General features: G+C 35.4%; 1 protein-coding gene across 4 annotated transcripts in view; it reads left to right on the plus strand.

Moving 5' to 3' along the window:
• Positions 1-23,307, plus strand: part of FMN2 (formin 2) — a 153,065-nt gene that overhangs the window by 116,947 nt on the left and 12,811 nt on the right. For all 4 annotated transcript variants that reach the window (XM_071432704.1, XM_071432716.1, XM_071432711.1 and 1 more), the window contains 2 exons: positions 2,009-2,060; positions 17,766-17,915. In XM_071432704.1, coding sequence (XP_071288805.1) covers positions 2,009-2,060; positions 17,766-17,915 — 202 coding nt within the window. The remainder of the gene's footprint in view (positions 1-2,008; positions 2,061-17,765; positions 17,916-23,307) is intronic.

Raw genomic sequence — 23,307 nt, forward strand, 5'->3', positions numbered from 1 at the left:
TTTTTCAGTAATAGAATTATTTAAGAGTTGCATCCACAGATACTTAGTGATTGTGTTAATGCAGAATGAGGTATTTGATCTTGTTTCATCCAGAGAGTTTGTGCAGTTTCTCTTTTGAACTATATGTTTTTACTGGTCATACTTTGATTTTCAGGATTAAAGTATGGAAAAAAAGTATTAATGAAATTCTGTAAAAGCTGCCACATTTCACCTGGTTTCTTATCCAAAGCAATGCAAGGCTTTCAAGAAAAACTGTTAAGTCAGCCCAAATTCACTCAGCTCTGGGCTCAGCTTCACTCAGAAGGATTGTGAGCCCTCACAAACCTTCTGAAGAATCTGGGCCAAGATTCAATTTGGTATTGAAACCTGTAATGATTCAGGATTCAGGTGCTCTTCAATTTCCTCGAGAACATTTACCCATCTCTCCCTCAGGTTTTCTGTGGTTTGCTGGGATTTTTTTTTCACTTTCAGGATAACAATGGTGGAGCCCAAGTCTTCAAGTAATGATTACCAAATACTGTGTTTCCCGCTGCAAATATCTGGGCACTAGTCAGCAGTGCTACTGCTCGGAAGACTACATTGCTACTAATAAAAAGCATTTGCAGCACTAGACAAAGCTCTGATCATTGTTGTGACTGGGGAAAGTATAAGGCAATTCCATTTGTATTTCCTTGCTACAGATTTCACATGCCTATTTGAGTGTATGTTTGTAAATTACTGTTGATTGAAACATTTTAACTGAAAAACAGTGATTATCTTTGTATCTTAATTATGCCATTGCTTTGCTTTTTTTCAACAAATTTGAAATTTTTCAAAGACAGTGATGCAGAAAAATAATTTTAATGAGTTAATATTGTAGAGCTATGTCTGGAAAGTGGAACAAAAAATAGCTGAAAGGTTTCTTCTTTTATAGATTTCTATATGAATGTTATAGCACTGACATTTGTTACCAGGACAGCTCAGAGCCTTTTCATGTTTCAAAACATTCTGACTCTTGGGAATACTATAATTCTCCTTGCAAGTTAACAGTCCAGAAGTCTAGCAGACTGAACAAAGAATCAAGTACCAAATTAAAAGAGTATTCTGTTTAAGCATGCAGACTTTAAATGAGATTTAAGTTGTATTACCCGAATGACTGCATAAGTATAAATTTCATCTAAGCTCATGCTCAGAGCAGATGGACAATTGCTTTGCACATTGCTGATGCCTGAGTTAACATGCACATTCTTGTAGATTTTTTTATTAATTGTTCTTTCAGTCATCTAAATTAAATGAAATGTGGGCAAAAAAAATATGAGAGAAGATGTGGCAAATAGAGAATATTTTTCACCATTGTGTGGGAAGGACAGTTTCTTACTGTATTATTAATACAATTAAAATATTAATTATATATAAAATGATACAAGTAAAATATTAATTTCCTTCACATGATCACCAAATGCTAATATCCTTCATATAAAACTAATCATGTTTTCAATACAGGCCTGCTACAGCTCTAGTACTTCACTAATGGATGTGTGTGCAGGGAGAGGGAAGAGTTTTCATTTGTAATTTCCACACAACTTGTACAAAAGCTCTAAGGCTGAATCCTTCCTGCTCTTTGCTCAGCTTTTCCTCCTCTTGGTAGACAAGTTGCCGTATTATTTGCGTTTTTGGAATCATTATTTAAGATCTGGTTTTAAGTCAATTTCATTTTTTGGTTGTTGTTTAGAATACTGGGAATTTTTTTTTTCCTTTTCAAGGCTTTGAGTTTTGGATTGGTTTCTTTTTGCAGTGGTGGTTTTGGATTCCTTTTTAATAGGGTTATCAACATTTGTGTGGTTTTGTTTTTGTGGTTGTTTGTTGAATGGGGGGGTTGATTGGTTGATTTTTTTCTCAGAATTGATCTACATGAGTATATACTCAGGTGGTTTCTGTATATTTTACACATGACATATGTAAACTTAAAATTATCCTGAAACATCTATATCTTTCACCTTGTTCCTAATTATTTGATTCTATTTTACAGCCAAAATAGACCAAGAAAATGAAGAGAAGTCACTGACAGAAGCACATAAAAGGTAAGAAAGAGTAATGTCATAAGACCTTTCTTTGTAAAATATGGGGTTTTTAGCAGTTGATGTATTGGTAGCCAGTATTTCTGTGTTTTTGAGTGGTATAGAAATGCACTCAGAAAAGTGATATTTAGTTATTGTCAATTTTAATTTGAAAATGAAGAAAGATTGAAACAATTTAAATGAATATTGTACATTACTCCTGTCTTTCAGAAAATGCATTAACCTTATGTAAAAATAAATTCAGAGTATACCATTTGGACTGAGAAAACACTGTTTGTACTACACCAGTATCATGGTGATTTGAGAGGTATTTCGCATTCCCCAAACAAGTATTATTAGGTACTATTTCTTGTACTTATAAAATATCCATTTTATTAAAAAAAAACCAAACCTTTTTTTAATAAACAAATTAAATGTAAAATTAAATGTGACTTCCTTTGTAGAATTGCTAATAAATCTTCAAATACATTTTTTGTGGCAGAAAGCAAAATACCTCATTAAATTTCATTCTGTGCAATTGAGACAGTTTTCAAAACTGGGAACCTCACTCCATTGCACAACATGTGGTTTGTTCTGATTTTTTTGGAGACTCCTCTAGCAGCAGTGTTTAAATGGGAAAGATTTTTATCAGTCCCAGCAAGAGATCAAAATATGGTGCACAGCATTTATAGCCCAAATTTAGGGAAACTCGCAGTCTGTATTTGTTTTTCTTACACTGAAAATAGCATTTTCTTTTTGTACTAGCTACAGCTATCACTTAATAACTACTAATGCATATATCCACTCTATATTCCCAGAATTATGAAGTCTCTCAATAGGATTCCTCTAAAAGATATCACTATAAAAGTTTCTAGTTTTTACTAGGTTTGTCAGCCATTCTATGGCCTCAACACCCAAATTTGCTACCTGCAGTAATGCCACAGGGTGGTTGATGTCTTTCCTGGAACATTTTTTCTCTATTTCCTTGGGACATGTACCTTGGGATAGTACCTGAAAAAGAAGCCAAGAGGAGTGAGTGCCACAAGAACCTCCCTTGTTACTTGTGAGGAGATGGTACATCCTTGAGTGGCACATCAGGGTTGTGGAAAGGGAGTATAAGAGAATCATAGACAGCTGCTTTGAACTGGTCTGTGTTGCTTTAAGTTTCATTACAGAATATTCTGAGTTGGAAGGGACTTGCAGGGATCATCAAGCCCAACTCCTAAATGAATGGCCCATAGAGGGATCAAACCCACAACCTTGGTGCTGTTAGCACAGTGCTCTAACAAGCTGAGATAATATTAGGGTATTATTGCTTTGGCTTAGTATCATGCCTCTTGCTCAAGTATATGAAAGGCATTCCTGACATTTCTTAGGTTTGTTTAGCTGCTCGGTTACATAATTCTTATCTTTAAAATTTTCCTCCACAGTAAAACTTTGAGAGAAGTTGGCACTGTTAGGAGATTGTTGTGATGCCTAATTGCTTTTTTAAGGAAAATATTTGTCCTGTCAAAAGTGGATTTGAATACAAATCCAAAGGTGACAGAAATCTAATGACAGTGGAATCTTCAATCTGTTCAGAAATCTTGTGACTTATCACTATCTTTTGGTATCTAATTCACTTTCCCTTCTAATCTTTTTCCCTGAAAAGACTGGAACCATCATATCAAAAACTTTCTACTGGTTTTACTAGCCTGATGGGGGAAGAAAGCAAGCTGCTCTGAGGATTCTTCAGCTTGGTCTGCTTCTTCTGACTTTAGTCCCTAATTCTTTCTTCTCCCAGCTCCTTTTACACAATTTGTCAAAGAACAAAATTCTGCTTCATCGCTCCTCCTTTCCATGAATATCTAGCAAGGATATTTTCTTTCTTCCTTCCACCTTCCCACTGAAATTCTTGATCAGATTAGTGGTTTTTGTTAGAACAATGGAGACAACTTCATATACAGTCTTAGTATTATGTGTGATTATTTCAGTAAGATTTTTAATTTAGCTTGAAAATAAAATGCTTGGGATCCTTTTTGTCAGGAGTAGATTGAAAAGATGATAGGAGCTTAAGAAGCTAAATAAAAGATTAGTTGCATTTGACTAATCATAGGTAGACAGCAGTGCATTGGATGATGAGGCAAACAAGTAGTGCAAGGAAAAGTGATGGATTAGATGGAGCAAAGTTAATGTGATTAATGTGCTTGGATTTTCCTTGTTGAGGTGGATGACTTCAGTCTATGTATAAGTTCAGGTCTACTGCATGGGAGCATTTCTTTAGCTTTCATTAAAAACTATGATTTTTTATTAGTAGTAGTATTTTCTTTGTTAGTTTTTCTCCATTAAAATACAAAAATCCAAAAGAAAAGATCTTGTAGCAATAACAAAAACTGTTTCTGAAATGAATAATGATTTGGGGAAAATGCAGCAATGTGTATTTTAAAAAATCTCAGTTGTGCAATAGATGAGCTGAAATGGAAAGTTAATCTTACACAGAAAATGAAGACAAAGAAAATGGAATGTCTGCTCCAGGGACTCCATACAGTGTATAGCTGTTCATTTGTCACAAGTGAGAAAATGTTTAATCAGTTTTGAAATGATGTATTCTCTCTTTATTTATCGTGTTTAGTGACTTTAAGAGTGTCAGTATGTAAAGTGTTTATCCTAGGAATGGATTTCTGGCACATGGATAAAAATGAAAAGTGAAATGTTTAGCTCACAATAGGCATATGTTCCAAGATCTCTCTGAGTAAGTATCCTGAGATGAGAAGAAAGCACACAGGTCTATGTTTATCTAGCTTACGCAGGCAGACAAGGAAGGCTCCAGCCTGGTATTAACACTGAAGTGACATGGAATGTCTTCACCAAACCCCAAACAATTACATCATTCCCTTAACAATATTGATAAAGTGCAATAAGAAAGAACCTGGCACTTTCCAATTAGATCCTCATTGCTAAATGCTTGAGAAACTGTGAAATACTTGTCAAGTTAAAGCAAAAAATCACTCATTTGGGGGGAGGTGAAAGAAGTAAAACAGAAAAGAGAGAGGAGGGGAAAGAGATCCCTCTGTATTTTAGGAATCCTCTATTCGGTGCCCCTTTATTCAAGATTTGTATTATAGATATGCGCTCTGTTTTGTGTATTTTCATTTACTTAGTGTTAAATATTTTTCGTCTTTTCAGATGTGATTTTACTTAAGCAGCAAAAAAAAAAAAAAAAAAAAAAAAAAAAAAAAAAAATTGAAGTCTTGTTGTTTCCAGGTATGCTTAATACAATTTCAGAATGAGATGGACTTTTATCATAGTATGCACAACAAGTAGAGGAACCAAGATTGCAACAAAATTATTATCCAAATAATATGACAGGTGATACCTCATTTGCCGGGCTAGGATGAAAGGCAGTAGCAACAGCAGAAATACCATTTTGCAGACTTATAATCAGAAATTAGTTACTCCTCTTCCTGCACTTAATTTCTGAAGAACCAATAGCCGAACAACCTGACTGAAGTTACTGGAAACAGCATTCAGTGAAGTTGAAGGTCATAACTCTCTGCCTTGCTACCTCACCAACTGAATAGCTCTAGAGGAGTAGCATGGAACTTTATTACTTTTTCTTATAATACCTTACCCAGTATTAAGTTCTCATCTCCTTAGAAGGCTTCCAGATTCATGTCTTTTTAAAAAGCAAATAAATCCAGACTTGTAACACTGATCTCTCTTCCACTGAAATAGTTAAAATGATCTTTTCCTTCCCCTTTATCTGCAAACATTTTTCTCTTCTTGGAATATCAACTTGGTTTCAAAAATTTAATTAAGGTTTTGTTTGGGTTTTTTTTTATATCCACGACACAGTCAAATGATTTTCAATTTTTCCTGTCATCCCTTAGTGTAACGAAGCATTCAATTCTAAATTCAGTTCAGCAGCACTGAAAGTTTAGTTATTCATATTTCATATAATTAACTAATATTTCACTGCTGTAGGAGACAATGTATGCTAGAAATGTTAAAGAATACTAAAAGTTATTGGTTTTTTTTTAGTATTTCAGATAGTATAACCCTGCTTGAAGTGATAAGTCACTAAGTCAACAGTCCCACACACTGGTGGTTTAAAATCATTCACCTGTTTTTCCTGTTGATGCCCAACAAGACTTGGAAAGACAAAAATTCTATTTGCTATCCTGGCTTTCTGTACATCACTGATTTAAAAAAAAAAATCCTAGAATTTAATTTTTTCTTTAGTAAATCTCAGTGCATTATGAGAATATGTGTTTGTTTTATAAAAAGTCAAACAGAGGACTTTTTGCCTTTTGACGTAAATATCAAGTGGGGAATTTAGGATGTGTGTGGCTTGGTATAAAATGCTCATCTCTCCATGTCTGGATATTTTTATTTGGTTTATTTTATAATTTGCTTCCATTACTTGCACATTCCAGTGATTTTTGGGCTTTTAAGTGCTTTCTGAGTGCAGCCTCCCAGGCACCTCTTCTGTTTTCAGGACTTTTAATAATCCAGTTAGAAATGTGTTGTTGCTTTCTCTTGCTGTAGCAACAAAATGACATTAATTTTGAAGAGAAATGTTTACCTTTAAATTGCCTGCAAAAAACCCCCAGTATTCTTGACACAACACTCTTTGCAGACTTCCATTGACATCACTGAACATGAGAACTTGGGGAGGAACAAAGGTTTACACCTGCTTATGAGCTGACAAGTTGATGACATTTAGAGAAATAGCAGACAGTATGGTACAATGGCACTGCTGAAAAGCAACACCTCAAAGTGTAGCACCTAAGTCTGGTAATCCTTTAAAACATTAAATGTTCCTCCCACCTCTCTGCCCTCCACACAATGTTTTGGATTGTTTCCAAAAGTGAACTATAAAGTTAAAGAGAAAATTGAGTTAACGATAGAAATAAACTGGTGAAAAGCTTAGAATGGAAGAGGTATGTAGTTTAAAAAAAAAAAACAAAACCAAAAAAAACCCAGAAGGAAACTTTTAACTGAAAGGTAAGAATATGCTATTGGACTTCGTCTTTCACTACTCTTTGGCCATTCATCTATTGTTGGTTGCTTCACTGTTATGTCTGTTTCTCACTGTGTGGCTCCCAGCATGTAGCTGGAATCACTAAGGGTAATACATTTCAGACCCTAGGTATACATTAGTTGGATCAGCAAAAAGTAAATACTTGCTGAGCAGAGGAAATGTGTATAGAAGAAGCTTACAGACTGTTAAACAGTTTGGATCATTCTAGTTTAGTATCCTGTCTCTGACAAAATATCAGGACTGTTGATATGCAGTAATGGAAACTTAGCCAGCAGTTTAGCTATGTCAGAAAGTCTCTTCTAAAATATGGATAGTTGGTCTTATCCTGGAAGATGAAGTCCTTGTCCTTTTCTGAAAATATTTGCCAAGTGACACAAGTCCTTAACCATTTAGATGATTGATTTTTGCCTGTAAGAATGCTATCTTTTCTTTTAAAGATTTTGGCCTACTGGCTTTGAAAAATAATTTTATTTTATTGGTTTGAAATTAGTTGGCATTTAATGGAATTCAGTGCTAGTATGAACAAAAGTTAATGCAACTCCTTACAGACTGGGGTACAATTCAGAGATCTAATATTCTGCAATGTAAACTGATTTTTATGCAACTTATTGTAAAGTTCATGTAGAGGGTTTATTCTTAGATCTTAGAGTAAAAGGTAAAGGATGTTAGTTTAAGGTGCAACTGTAGTTACACAGCTAAATAGCATTGATGACAATACAGCTAACACCCTGATAACAATATAGTTAAAATAACTTGGATCTGGTCAACCCAAAACTAATGCCATGGCATCACACTGAGGATTAAAAAAAGAGAAAAGAATAGAAGAACCATGTAGCTAGTAAAATTAGTGGGAAAATAATACGTGAATTAAAGTCTTTCAATGTGTCACATTTTGTTTGGCTTCCAGTTTATGTTCAGCAGGTGGTTTCACTGAGTAGCCCTCAAAAATTCAAGATATTCCTCTTGAGCAGTTGCAGCTGAAGTAAAACGCTTGTGTGCGTGTGTGTATGAATGATTAGCTCCAGTGCCTCTCCCTTGTGCATCAGCTTCTGATTATGTTCAGCAGGACTTTTCTTTCATCGGGTTGTCTACCTGAGCTGTTTGGTTGGTTTCCTAAGACCTTCACAGTCAGTGTTTGCATTTGCAAGGTCTGTGACTTAAATGTGGATAACGTGTCTCTTTTACTCTCTTATGCTGATTTGTCACTGGAGTTGTTCCTTTCTTCCTTGCTGCGTGTTACAATCTTTAAGTATTACAATATTATGTTGTTGTTATGTACATGCAAATAGAAAAGCAGAACGTCAGGGGTGGGATTTAATTAGGTCACAACTGCTGTGTTAACTCATCTGGGAACTATCCAGTAATAATAATCTGTACAATATAGGTCATTCCTTCCATAACAATTTCCAGCTGATGGAAGGCTGCCATCCACAAGCTGATCCATGATATAGGGATCAGTGTACTGCTGAAACTCCACAAGCTGATCCATGATATAGTTCTACTTCTCATATATGGAATTAGGAAAAAATATATGGTGACTAGGAAAAAAGGCATTGTCTCTTTGCTCTTCTTCTGTTTGTTGCTTGCCCTCATTGCCTTGTTTCTTGACTGCTTTAACAAGCTAGTTCAGAAACAGCTTCAGTGGGCCAGATCCCTTCTGTACTATGTCTTAAATGAGGGCTTCTCATGAAATAACCTCGCCTGTTTTTTTTCTCAGCTGCTGCCTGAAAGATAGTTCTACCTTAATCAGTCTGTGAAGGAAGTAAAACTTCCTGCCTCCTAAGGAAAATTATTAGGGTGTGGTCACCCCAGACCAGAAACCTCATGAAGCCTCCTTGAAAGAGATGGGAACAGGCCAGAGATAGGCTTCCTAGGCCAAAGGAATATGGTTTTTCTAGCTTTGCTTAGATCTGTGAATATTGATGATTCACAAATCCAGAGCTGATATGGTTATTTAATACATTATTTGTATTAATTTCAGTGGCTGCCACCTTTTCATGGGCAATCCTTATAGAAAATGCTGCCCATTTTCTGTACTCATCTACAGAAAGGTTCTTTCACTTGTATGAAGAGAATATATTGGGATAACTTGAGACTTGAACCTCAAGTGCCTAAAGTTTGAAAAATGCAAATAAAGACCTTTCCAACCTGACAGTTCATCAAGACAGATTTTGAAGTCTTTCAATTTCCTGTCATGGGATTTTTCTGTAATTGACTTTAAGAATATGAAAACCCCCATGAAGAGTTCTGTTTTCAGTAAAGGATCAATTTCTTCTATTCATAGTTGTGCTGGCCATGGTGATATGAGTGGATGCATGTTAAGGAGAGAGCTCTTGCACAATGAATCAAGAATGCTCTCCAGAGCAATCACAAAGGGTTAAGTTGAAACTGCATCAAAAGACCTTTAAAATGCTAGGATGTTCTGTTATGGCCATGTATTTCAGACAGTTTTTATTCTATAAAGAATAAAACTTCAAAGAATAGAAACTGAAACCTAAGTTTGACTTGAGCACCATAATAGAAATTATTATGATTATGTAAAAAAAACCCTGTACATTCATTTCACTTGCTATATTTAAAGAGTGTTTTTGTCAATGCAAATATATAAAATTTTATCTATGCTGAATTATACTTTTAAAGATGAGCTAATCTTATGTGTACCTGAAATTTTGTAAAGCATGTGTGTAGTTTCTATCTAGATATCGAAATAATTTGCTCTAGATTTAAGAAAAAGTATTATTCCATTATGTAACTGGTATTATTTTCTTAGATAACCCTGGCCATGCTTCTTCATGAATTCACTTATAGAAATGAGCCACACCATGACAGCAGACAGATTACAAGGCTGAGGCTGTAATCGATAAGTTGAAAAACCATAATAAGCTTTTAACACAATATTTAGTGCACAACAGTTCTGCACTACTTCCTTATGTAATTATAACCTCTTTAAGTAATAATGGTTGTTTAGAAGGCCTCCAGTGAACATGAGGAGTGTTAATATAAAGATCTGAAGTCAAGCTGGGCTTTCACATGAGGCTTTTAGCTGTTTCTTAGAGCACTGAGGCAGCAGCTTTAGTGTCAGCCCACTGCTGTTGAAATTCATTCTACCACTGTATTCCGTGTCTAACGGCACCTTATTATTTCTTCAAGTTCAACCAGTCAAGGGTTATTTAATATGTTTGAAGCTCACATGTTTGTCTTTTTAAGAGAGAAAAATAGTTTTCTCTTGGATATGTTACTGGGCCTGACTCTCCAGTGCACAAAATTACATGGTATTGTTTTACACATGCTCATATTGCCTGTGTCTAGCTTAGCACAGAGCTAGCCATATTTCTGGAGCAGCTTAGCTGGCAGGCATGGGCATGATATCCACACTAACATGAAATAAAAGCATTAAAGTCCAAGATAGAGAGCCTATACATTTATGCAAGGTACTCAGGTAACAGTGGGTTGCAGCTAACACCAATGCATCTAGAGAACTTTAACTACTTCAAACCAAGGTTTTGGGAGAAAGTCTGAACTGATTTAAAATTTTAATTTTAAAATTCATGGGGAAAAGCACATGCAACTTAAAAATGCATCTGAAGAGTCATGCTAAAAAATGCTTGATTTTTAGATTTTTTTCTCCCTTAGAGTGGCCTGTTAGAATACAATTTCAGAGGCAAAGAAAAGACAAAGTTAGTCCTGTTTCTAATGTATTGTCTCAATTCATATTTTATTCTGAATAATATTCTTGAATGGAAAAAAGACTGATAATATTCACAGCAAAATTTAGGTTCACATAAGCCCCAGTCACTGGGTGAGATGTAGCTGACAAATGCTTTGCACGTGATATAATGAAGGTAGCAAAAAAACCTCTAACCTACATTTCCTGATCTTTGATTTTCAAATGGCTAGAATCTGACTCAGTATATGCAGAATGGCTTTTTCAGCACAGTATTTTTTTTGTCAGCAGAAATTCTGTTTGCCAAGATAGCTCACTCCTGATAAAATTTAGCACCTAATCCTATGCCACCTTGGATAAAAGATCGTATTTTTATATCAGTGGAGCACTTGTTTACATCAGAATAATGCAAAAAAACCTGGAATCAACCCAAAGGTATAGAGGGACCAGGTTGTAGCCTACTGTTTTAGAAATGAATGAGAATAAAAATACAAATTAAAAAATAATTAAACCAGTGAGGGAAGATCTTGCAGAATGCTTTTTAAATGTAGTATTAACCATGATCCCTAATAGCTTAATGTTTACAGAAGATATAAGCAACAAGGATAGATTAGGTAAATTTCATCATACCCAACCAATATATCTTAATCTGGACCTAATAAAAATATTTTCTAAAATAAAGATTTTGAAAGTCTCAGTGCTCGCATTCAGCTTTCAACAAAAGTATTATTTAATTTAGTTATGGCCATTTTATTTTGCTGGTTTGCAACCTGCTGTTATGAGGCACTTTGTTCCTGAAAGACAGGAATAAAGAAATACTCTCTCATTGAATTAAGTAAATAGAAGGGTCTGGAGCAGCAGTTTAAATTCAGGTTGAAGTAGCAATCTGATATGTGAAGGGTTTATTCCCTGTTAACACATTGCGATCATTGGTCTTCCTAAAAATTTAGTTTTCCCAAAGTGTTTAAGTGCAAAGCTATAGTCCTAATACCTATGGAATTTAACAGTCTGTGTCACAGTATATGGTCTGTGCTATGTAACAGCATCCATGTACAGGGTCTGCAGCCATTTGTATAAACTATGGAAGTTCTGCATTTGTGTCACTAATAATCATGTACAGCTGATAATATTGATCATTGCATATCATCACTAAAGTTGTAAATCATTCCTAGTAGTGGGAGGGAGGGTGTTAATATTCTCATGAACAAGACAGACTGGCCTGTCAAAACATAATTTTCTGTTCCTCATATTGGATGCTTTTTGTTGAGCTTTTGTAGGGAGAAAAAGAAATGATGCTTCAAAGGTAGAGGGATTTTTTTGCTGTTACTGAAGCTGCTAATTTTCATATGGTTGAAGCAATAAAAAGTGTTTCTGTTTAATATGAATTTGTAGGAGGCAAGGGACCAGGCATGAGGGAGATGACTTAGGATTCAAAACATTGCAAATGTTTGGCAGGTTTTTTTTAGAGAAAAGAATCTCTTGAGACCTTTGTTTTCTAAGGAACAATATTACAAAACACACAGTTACACAATATAAATTGGCAAATGAAAACTGAGATTAATGATTCTGGAAGCTAATTTAAGTTGGCATATTATCTCAACTTTCTTTTTAGTATAAGAAAGTTACTTTTATTTCTTTATAAAAAGGGGGGAAATAAAAGGACAAGAAGAAATTTCTTTACCAGCCTTCAGGTACTGGATATCTTGAATGAACTTATTTTTTGCATTTTTTCACTTATAATTATGCAGAACAAGAGACTGCAGTGAGGAGGGGAAATTATACATTTTTTTTAAAAAGTAAAGAAAAGGTGAAGAAAGTGATATAGTGCAGAGAAGGACCCTCAACAAAATACATCAATAGAAAATTACACCCTTCACAAAATACTGTGCATATAAAGTTTCCTAACAGGCTTGTGCTATCTCAATCATCAGGATGCTGGTACTCTTTTATTTTACATATTTTTTGTGACCTTGTTGAACTGGTTGGTATTCTGTCTGAAGATTAACTCTTGCTTTCAGATGTTAAATACAGTAGGAAAATAGATACAAAGCCTTGGCCTCTTTATAAAACAAACCAAATACTAATATGATTATTCAAATTATTATCATCCAGGAAGGAAATACTGTTACCTAAATATTGTCCACACCTTCTGTATATAGACAACAATTCAGGATCAACACTGTGAACAGCCTTATAGCCCACCAACTCAGTTTGGCTTTAAATAAGACTCATGTCAGATTTAAAGTAGTAGGCACATATAGTCTTTTCTTTCCCTTTTGCCTTCTTTCTTTTGGTAGAATGTGCTTAGTTCTAAATTTTCTTCATGAGTTTAATTGAAATAAAAGGTACTTCAGTAGTTTCAGCCTGATTTAGAACTGCTTCTGAAACACAACTGCTTCACAAAAGTAACAAGTTACACCATTTACACTAACTGTTCTTAATCACTAATGTAGATAAGTGATGCTTAGAGATTCATAAAGCCACAATAGAAAAGAATATCCATGTTCAAACTTTAACGAAAATATGTAGTCTTTTGAACAGAAGAATATTAAGCAGAACAGAAAACCTTTTTTTCTGGTTTTAAATCCACATTGGAGCAAACCTTCACCCTTGCAGGTGATTTAGTTTGCTGCCTGGGAAAACCAGATACATGTGTGTTTGTGTGTGTGTTCAGCATTTCTCAGAAAGGTGAGCCAGGGCGTGTCTGTACCTATGGTTACTTTGCTATTTGTTTGGCAAGGAAGCCTGATCAAATAATGCTGAGATGAAACTACTGCTGTCTTAGTATTATTGATTTGCTTTAGTACACATTTATAAACCAGCCAATGCATCCCAGGCAGCAGGTTTGAATTGGAATTGTGTGCAACGTTTTGCTAGCTATTTTCAGAATAGAATGAGAAAAAAAGCTGAATAATCCATAGCTACTCTTAAAATATTCCTAATGGATCAGATCTATTAGCTAGTGTTGTTGTCAATGAGCCATTTGCAATGTGAATAGCTTATTTTCTTTTTCATATGATTAAATTTGGTTTGGCTGTTAGTACATCCGTTCCTTTCTTCCCTCCAAATAGAAAAATCACTTTCATGGACTCATAGTTGTACTCAAGGGAGCACACATAAAAGTCTAGTGATTCATTCATCAAATTTCCACATTTGAGTAAGCAGTGAGTTCAGACATCAGTCTGAAGTGATTTTTCTGAATTACCCAAACACTTGAACCGAAGACATTAGAAGACAAGAAAGGAAGAAGAGGAACTAGCCATCTTTCCTGATGCTATTTCCTTTCTTACTTGTCAGAGATGAGGAACTCTTCCATTGTTGTGAGAAAGATGATGTTATTTAATTCTCTTTCAGGGCCAACATGAGGAATAGGAAACCCAGTCTGTAATCTGTTTAAAGATTTCTGGTTTTTGCCGTGTCAGGGTGAGACGGCAAGTAGTGTGAACATCACTGTCTTATTTTTAATCATGCTTGAAAAGTCAGGCTGTTAGAAGCAAAAGCAGTGACCTCCTTTACCTCTTTTAATCCCTAAGTTGCATGCCCTTCTTTCCCTCTTCCATGACTCAAAGATCTTCTCTAATGCACATTCTTTTCCTTTAAGACTTTCAGAAAGAGTATGCATAAGCATGAACCTTTTCACTTGAGAAATGGACACTAAATAATACTTATATCAAAATGAATGTTTAATTTTGCAGATAGGTGAGATGAAATTGATGAGGTCAGATGAGTTTCCCAAGGCTATATGATGCAGAAATTAATTTGAGTATAGGAACAAAAGGCTTTTGATAACTAGTTCTTTATTTGATTCAAAATATCTATGTGAGCCAGTTAGGAAGAGTAACAATGGTATTTGCAGATATTTTGTTTTAAAATCTGCTGAAGAATGAAAAGGAAAATTTGAATGGCTTTCTCAGAGCAAAGACCAAAGATATTTAAGATATATTCTGCCTGACTGAAGTCTGAAAGGATTGTACCTAGTCTTGGGGCTATGGCAATATCATCCAAATTTCTCTTTGTATTTAAAATGCATGTCCCCTCCTGGAATTAGCCTTGAGATATATCAAGTTTGACATATGTAAACATTTCCGAATCAGATATTTAAAGACCATGGCAACAGAGAGGATTTATTGCTGTCCATGTTTTATTATTTGATGCATTTGGATTGGCTTTATTTGCTTTGTCTTTCATGTGTGAAATATGCCATTTTGCCTACAAAAATGACAGCATCAAATGTATAGCAAGCAGGTTTCCATATGTCTTCTAAATGAACTCTAAGATACTTTAATGCTAAAGAAGGGTAGACCTCTCTGGTTGGAAAAAACATGGCAACTGTCTTAACTGTTTGATCTGCATGTATAGAAAAAAATATTTGATTCGTGGAGATTTACACCTTGACGTATTATTGTGTTGCAGCTGATGTCTTGTGCATTGTTACTGGGCATTAGAAAGGTGTGACATACTAACAATGACAACCTGCTATGCTGCTGCTGTTTCACATTTCACAGGCAGTTAATTTTCCTTACCTCCCAAACTAACTGCTAGGGAGTCAAGCAACCTGTATGAGCATTTCTCTGCTTTCTATAAACCTAGTAATTATGTTACAGCTGTTAGACGCAGCTGTATGAATGTGTAAGTTTGCAATGGTTATACAAGTAGTCCTCAGGGAGGTTTTCAGTCACCAGGGGAAAAACACTGGTTATCTCCTCCTGCTCTCAGAGGATAGTTGGAATAATTGAAGAGCAGTGGAAGTCTTTGCATCTCTAATAGATGTTAGTGCTCTTTATTTTTTTTTTAATTGAGCGTTCACTTATACAGTACGAATTTCATTTTGTTTGGCTTCCTGTTTCTTGGGATGTTTTCCTGTGATAGATTTCTAGCTCATTATCTCTATATTAAAGCATTACTTGGGATGACCATTCACAGTCAAATTCTTTTCTCATCACTGTAGTTTGCAAAATGTTTTGAACATATATTTCCCAAAACGAGGCTTCTTATATGAAATTCTGTCTTTCTCCGTTTTCTAAATCATTAACGGACTTCATTCAGAGGGCTTCTTAAAAAATTAGTGATTCAGCTGATGCCTCAAGATTTCTCTCTTGTTCTTTATCTCTCACATTCCTCCAAAAATATTGTCAGCTCATTCTGAAAATTCAAATGAGCCTTTAATATGACTTCCCCACTAGCCAGCTGCAGAGCTGTAAGTCTGGGGGATGAGACTGGGAGAAAAAATACCCCCCTGATAACATTTGTAGTCTTGCAAAAAGTTGAAAATATGTGACAGTAGGAGGAAGTTTTACACAGTGCAGCTGACTGCAGTGTCAGGGATATTCTTTTTGAGTAATTCTGTGGAATCAGAGGATAGATGATAAAAACCTTTCCCAGAATAAAACTGTGGGGAAAATATAAGTAATTAAAATGGATTATTTTAATCAGTTGTGTTAATTGTTAATAAATCATTTGAAAAAAATACCCAAACCAAACCAACACAACCCAGCCAAAAAAAAAGGCATTTATTGGCCAAACACTTGAGTTAAAGAACAAAGGGCCATGGTAGGCTGACAGAACTGAAGAAATTACATGACTAGGTAAGGTGGCATTTGAGTACCAATGTAATGGCTTTAAAAATGAGAATGTTTTCTGTATTTTTATGTGCTACATCTCTGTTGCTCAACATCTTCGGTTTGCTTCAGCAGATGGAAAAATGAATTCCAAATCAGGAGAAAAAAATGTGATGTAAAATTTGGTTGGTAAACTGATGTTAAATTTTTAAGATGTAGGCTTTTTTTATTCAGCAATATGATAATATATGTAGATGCTTATTTTTCAGGTTGGGCAAAACAACTGGAATATTCGGGTTTGAGAATTAGGGTAAAATTTTCTTGCAGAATTTGTTAGTGACCCTTCTGAATGGTTGAATCTTTGTATGTGATTTTCACCATCATAATCCATGAATGAAGATATGACTTCTGAGACTAAAACTACATTTCCATCCATTTAGCCAAAATTGGATTCTTACCCATAATTAAAGTATTAAAACCGTGATCTATGATTCAGAGAAAATTATCATAGGAGTCAATGTATAGTAATGGATCAGTGAGCAAAGCACCTACAATTATATTTCAAGTGAGATTTTTCAATTGTATTTTTCATAAAATGAGCAATTATCCAGTGGTTTTCATGTTGAGCTTCAGATCAGGAAAACATTCTTAAAATCTCCAGTATTTACAAAACGTACAATGAAAAAACAAAATGGAATAATAGTTAATCAAGCAATATTTTTAAAAATAATTATTCTGTACCTTCCTGTAACATTCTTGAAATAAAATAGAAGCAGTTCAAACTCAGAAATACATTAAATTTTAGTTGCGCTCACAGTCCTCACTCAGTGTGGGAAATATGACCTTTGCATTTCAGGAGTAGCTTTTACTTGACGAGTAGCTTATGTGTTTGCTGCATTAGTTTTGCTCTCGCTGTGCTCAGAAGGGATTGTTGGATTGTTCTGGTAGAGTCACAATGGGCACCTGCTTTCTAGCACAGCCCTTCCTGGGCCAAGTATTCTGTTGCGTCATTTCTTGTTTAGTACAAAGCAGGTTTGAGTTTTAATATTTCTGTGTAGTCTCCAGCCTAAGCTATTGTGTTGTAGCACAGACCTAACAGAACTTGAAGTTTATTTACAACCTTGATGGGTTTTGACTCTGTGTTTTGAAAACAGCTTTAAACACAACTGAAAAGCAGTATATGGGGGAGTGTGGATATCTGGATTTTCAGGGCTGTGGACAGTGTGTTCATTTTAGCTTTTCAAATGGAAAATACTTTGGTCAAAACTAGAAACTGTGATAAATCCCAGATCCCAACTTCACTGAAAAATCATCTTACATTGTATACCTACTTATATGTGAAGAGCTCAGAACTGGTATGTTTTTCTATTCTTTTATTTTAGATCTGCTACCAAGAATAATTAAATACTATTTCAGTGTCAAGAACAAAAAAAAAAAAAATCAGTGAGTACTGAAGCATTTGCTATTTTTGCTTTCTTTGACAGCTTTTTGGAAACTACAGCGTATTTCTGTATGAAACCAAAAATGGGCGAGAAGGAGGTGTCCCCACATTCTTTCTTCAGTATTTGGCATGAATTCAGTTCTGACTTCAAAGACTTCTGGAAGAAGGAAAACAAACTTATTCTTCAAGAAAGGTACATTTGTTTGTTTGTTCAAAGGCTTTTCTCAAAGAATGTTATTGGGAGCAATCGCACAGAAACCAGTCAGCCACACTTCATTAGCACACAACCCATTGAATGCCTTTTGGAGTTTTCTCAGGTTTTGTTTTTTTAACAGATCATGACACCCACCCTCACCACCCCAACCCCCCAGTCATTCCAATTTTTGAATGGAATTTTAATACCAGTTTGTGCTAAAGTTTTTTGGGTCCATTACCTGAACAGTGTTTTTGGCAGAGCATGTAACTACTATGCTGCTATGAATCCAAGCAATGGGAGACTTGTTTTAGGCCTGAAAGTTAATTATAATTTTCATTACCATATTTAGTCAAAGAAAGTCAAGGCATTAGGACAGGGCATATTGTAAATATTTGTTTGACAATGCTGGGAAAAAGGAAGACAGAAGGAATAAGTCAATTAGCCCTGCGTTAAAAAACTGAATCATATTGCAAATCACAGCCTGGGTGATGGGGTACGCAAGAGCAAGTGTGGTATAATATGGCATAAAGAAATGAGACAGGAGCTTTGAAAATCACCCGTGGTGTCTTGTCCATGTTTTAGAAGAGTTATGAAATCTCTACTTATCTGCATGCAGATAGTCCATTGTGGTCACCCTTTGTTTGTAAAAATTATGCCAAAAATTAATCAGTTGTTTAAAAAGTAATAAATGTCATATCAGGAAAAATGAAACATATGCAAACATGTAAATTCTAAGCATTGTTATATAATCCTACAGCTGTTGGCAGCTTGAGTTGAAGCTACATCTGAGCGTAAAAATTGGTGGGATTGAAGCTTTGGATTCATTAAATTATTGACATCAACCTGTTATTAGGTAATTTGACAAGAACAGGTCCTTTTTCAAGTGTACTCATCCTATGTAATTGTCACAGACATCTGACTTCTGGTTTAGAAAGTTACTGAAGACTTCCCTGAGGCACCTATACAGTTAATGTCATGTATACCATATATATTTGCTGTAACTGGGTACCTTTTGGAACAAGAAGTCTCACAGTGAAAAAAACTGGGTTCTGCTACTATAGCAAGAGCATGGTGCAAATGTTAGCACAGCAGATCTCTGGGGATCTCGTTCATATTACTGACTGTCTGAATTAATTTTATGTAATTAAGTATATCTCTTTGAAACTGATTTAACTGACAGTTAAATAATACCTTTGATTTTCCTATACAGGGATTTAGTTGCCTAGTTAATACAGGTTAATTTAGCCTTGTATATTTTATAGGAAAGGATTTAAGCAAAATGTCCTTTTATTTCAAAATACTAAGCCATTTTTCTTTTAAAAAAATCAAAAAATCCCCCAGAGGGCTCTCACAGGAAAATAGTTTTCTTTAAAAGACATTAACTAAATTAGCACAGAGCATTTTCCTCCTTAAACATCTAAAGCTTAAGAGAAGAATGGGATTGAGATACAATCATTTGACCCTCTTTGAGTGTCAGTGTATGTGTATACTAAGAAGATGTGTTGAAGCAGCAGAGAAAAAAGCTGTCTGCCAGCCTGCCCCTTCTAGGGCAAGGGTGGTTGTAGCCTGAAAGGAACTGAACATATATAACCTACAGAATGGCTGCAGGGACAAGATGTGACAGGGAAGGGAAAGGGCAGTGAGAAGGATGTACCGTAGGGAAAGAAACTGGGAGATCCCTTGGAAGAACAGCAGGGGCACTGTTGTTCAAACCGGGGCTCGGAACTGGTGTGTTGAAGGAGGCTTTCCCAGGGGGACAGACAGGACAGTGTAACTTCAGTCCAGGAGGTCACTGAAATTAAGACTAAAAATAATGCATCCTGAAAGTCACAAGTAGATTTTTTGGTTTGAATTTTAACTTTTACTTGCCTCATCACGTTTAATTCTTCCACTCAATTTCGCTTGTTCAGGTGAGGCAGGGTTTAGACCTTGGGGACCTTTGATGTCTAATTATACTCAACTCTCAGATTTTTGGTACGGTGCTGCTGTGTCAGGTCTGGCAAAGTGAAGCTCTCTTCATTGCACTTTAGGAATTAGAATGTTTTGGCCAAATTAGCAGTAAGAGTAATAGCTTTTAAAGTAAGACATATAATTTTCCTGAAAATTAAGGATCTTCTTTAGTTAAACAACTGTCTTACCAAAGCCATTGCACAGAAAATACCTTTTCTCCAATCATAGTTCAACCTGATATCTGAAGTTGTCTTTTAGGCTTTTTTTCTTGATTTTGCATTTCTGTCTCTCTTAATAAAAGGCAAGATGGTGTGCTATGAAGGTGTCTTGGTATTGAGAAATCAAAGGAGAAAAATCTCAGTGGAAAAATACATGTTGCCCAGAGGTGTAAGAATGTACATCATGATGGCATTCAAAATGTCGGCATAGATCAAGAGATCTGTAGGTGACAAAAATCTGAAAACTGCCTATTGCCATTAAAATATAAATAATTATTTCAAGAAAGTAGATTTTCCCCTTTAGGTAATGTTCTTGGAGTTTTTTCTGCTGATAAATTGAGGAGCAGACTAAAACATTAATGATGAGACAAACTTTCTGTAATTGTTTGTTGGCAGTAAAATCGAGTGGCAGATATGGTGAGACATTTTCAAAGACTGTGGTATGCCACCTTGGTGAGCTATTGACCAGGTTTCTGCCTCATGAAACATACTTTATTTACAATAATTATTTGTAAAATGTATAGCTTTATTCCCTTCTCTTTTTTAGCTTCATCATCTTTATCAAGCACTGGTTGCTTTGGGTTTTTCTAGTATGTTTTGTATCCCAGTTTCCATATGGACTGCTAATGGAGGCTGTTCCTCAGTTAGTATCTGCAAATATATGTCTTACTTACTCTTTTACAATAATTCAACCAAAGGATTTTCATAGATGATATTTCCAAAGGTGGTACTATATTTTGTTAGTGATAGGTTCAGCATGTATGTTCTAACAAAAAAAGTCAGTTCTTATTCTAAACACTTTTCACTTGGCATTTCAACTTGCATATTAGTTTGCCAGGCATTTATATGCAAAAGATAAACACTGAAGTGTCAGACTTTGTATTTCCTTACAAGAAGCTGAGAAAAGAAAAATGGTGCAAAGTTAAAAACAATTTTTCTGAAGTTTTCTACTGCTTTTACTGTTCTCTCACTTGAAGTAAAGCAGAACTGGAAAATACCATCTGTAGGGAAAATTATACATTTTAAACTTTTAAATAGAGTAGAAATAAAAAGAGAAAATGCATCTGAAAATTACAGTAAAAACATAGGACTGCCAAGAGGCTTTCTGAGCAGTACTATTTTTTGTGGTCACACCACAGTTAAGGCATTCCATCAGAAATTGATATTGGGTTGTTTATAAACTTTTTTATGATATTTTGTGGAGATTGAAATTTCTGATGATATATCTATCCTAAATATGTATCTTTTTTAGTGAAAATTTTCAAATACTACTTTCTGATTAAGCAATTTAAAAAAAAATCCAAAATAAACAAGAAGCCTGCCAAAGGAAAAAATAAAAGGCAGAAAAGCCCACGAGAAAAGGAGAGCCATAATCAAACTTATTGGGGCATGTTTTGAGTTTTTCCAGTTTTGATGTTGTTGTCACTGTCCTTCAAATATATTTATAATGTGTCAGTCATAGTCTATGGTTTTCATTGAGACTTTGCAAACTCTTGAAAATTTTACTGTCAGTATAGCCTGCATTTTGTGTTTAATCAGCAAGAAAGACTAGAAGAGCTGACATATTTTCCCTAAGATTTTTTGATGTTGTTTGAAAAGAGAGAGTATGATTTTGAACTTCACAAGCTTCCTGTTTAGCACCCTTATTATCTATACATTTATAGAGCTATATATATCTATACAGCTGCAGTAACAGCTCTGCAAGTCTCCCCTTCTTAGAAAAACTTAGGCAATCAGACCACGAATCTACAAATGCCTAGTTTTCCCTCCTGTTTTGTAAAAAAGTGTCTTTTATTAGCTGACCTATAAATGTATCAACCTTTTTCTCATTAATCTCATTTCTTTAGCTTCTAAAAACATTTCTTTACGTTTGTAGTTAGATGTAGTCAATCTGAAATGTGCTATTCCAGTCTAGTACTTCTGTGAGAGCAAATATTTTTATTTTTCTTGACATCCAGCAAAGGCCTGTAGAATTGTTGCCCAGACCCTACCATTTTCCTACCAGGAAAAGATATCCTGTCCTAAGAATGAAAGATAAAAAGAGCTCATGAAGCAACATCCAACGGAGGAAGTCTTGAAATGTTCTAAAAAATTAAAAAGTTAAGCAACTGCTGGTCCTGGAACTAATATATAAAAATGCCGTTATTTATCAGAAAATCTCATATTGCTGTGGACAACAATGATTCATCTTTAGGACTACTCCTTTTCTTTATGGCCATGGAATAGACCCTGGCTCATTACAGTAGCAAAAAGCAGTGAGTCCTTTAGGAAATTTTAAGTTTTAAAGTTCCATTGCTGTCAAACATTAGTATCATCAGGTCACACATACCAGTTCAGACCTTACTAGAAAAGGATCAATGATATGGCAGAAGCTCGTGTGCAGGGCTGCAGTTCCCCCTTCCCTTTCTCGGGTGCAAGTAAGGTGCTTACACTTGTTAATCCTCTCCAACTCTGGATGTGCTTCCCTCTCTTCAGACTGTTTGCTGTTCTAGAGGACCTGTGAAACTTGGAAAAGATTTACCTTGTGTTAGCTGTATTTCTAGATGGGAGAGCTGGAGGAGGAGGAGTGAGGGGCAGACAGAGGTCCCCTGTAAATGTGGGTATAAGGAACACAAAGGCACTTGCCTTTAGTAATGAGTTGTGTTGCTGAGCAGAGGCTGTGTCAGGGATGCCAGCAGAGGAGAGTTCATTAGCAGGATCAACAAAATGGTAAAATTCTGTAAGTCCCTGATGTCTTGCATCACACTAAGCTTCAGAATTTCTTTTGGCTGACTTTATTCAACCTTTAACTCCCACGATAAATCTTTGACACATTAAAAATAATCTATAAACTCAGAAAAATGCACTCATCTCTCAAATGCAGAAGTTGCCCATTCCCGTAAGAATAGCAGTTAAGCTGGCACCTGGTGTGTCACACTGTGTATATCTAGATGAAAGGGAGATTCCTGGCCAGCATGTCTCCACAGCTCATTGATCTCCCTCTGCAGAAAGACTGGTATGTCTCCCTACAGACTCCTAGGCAGGATGATTTAAAACTTGCTGTTGAGCAATTTAAAGTCTGGCATGGGATATCTGTACATTGCACAGTGAGGAGCATATTGGTAAGCTGCCACTTCTGCTTGCAGAGGAGGGCATTAAATCCCATAGCACGAGCAATGTCCTCTCAGAGTAATTTAAGGGATATTTTTTTAACGCTTATAATATGAACCAGTGAATCAGAC

Source organism: Agelaius tricolor, unplaced genomic scaffold (assembly GCF_023055355.1).
Source record: "Agelaius tricolor isolate 1412-34295 unplaced genomic scaffold, bAgeTri1.0.p SCAF_1, whole genome shotgun sequence".
Taxonomy (NCBI): domain Eukaryota; kingdom Metazoa; phylum Chordata; class Aves; order Passeriformes; family Icteridae; genus Agelaius; species Agelaius tricolor.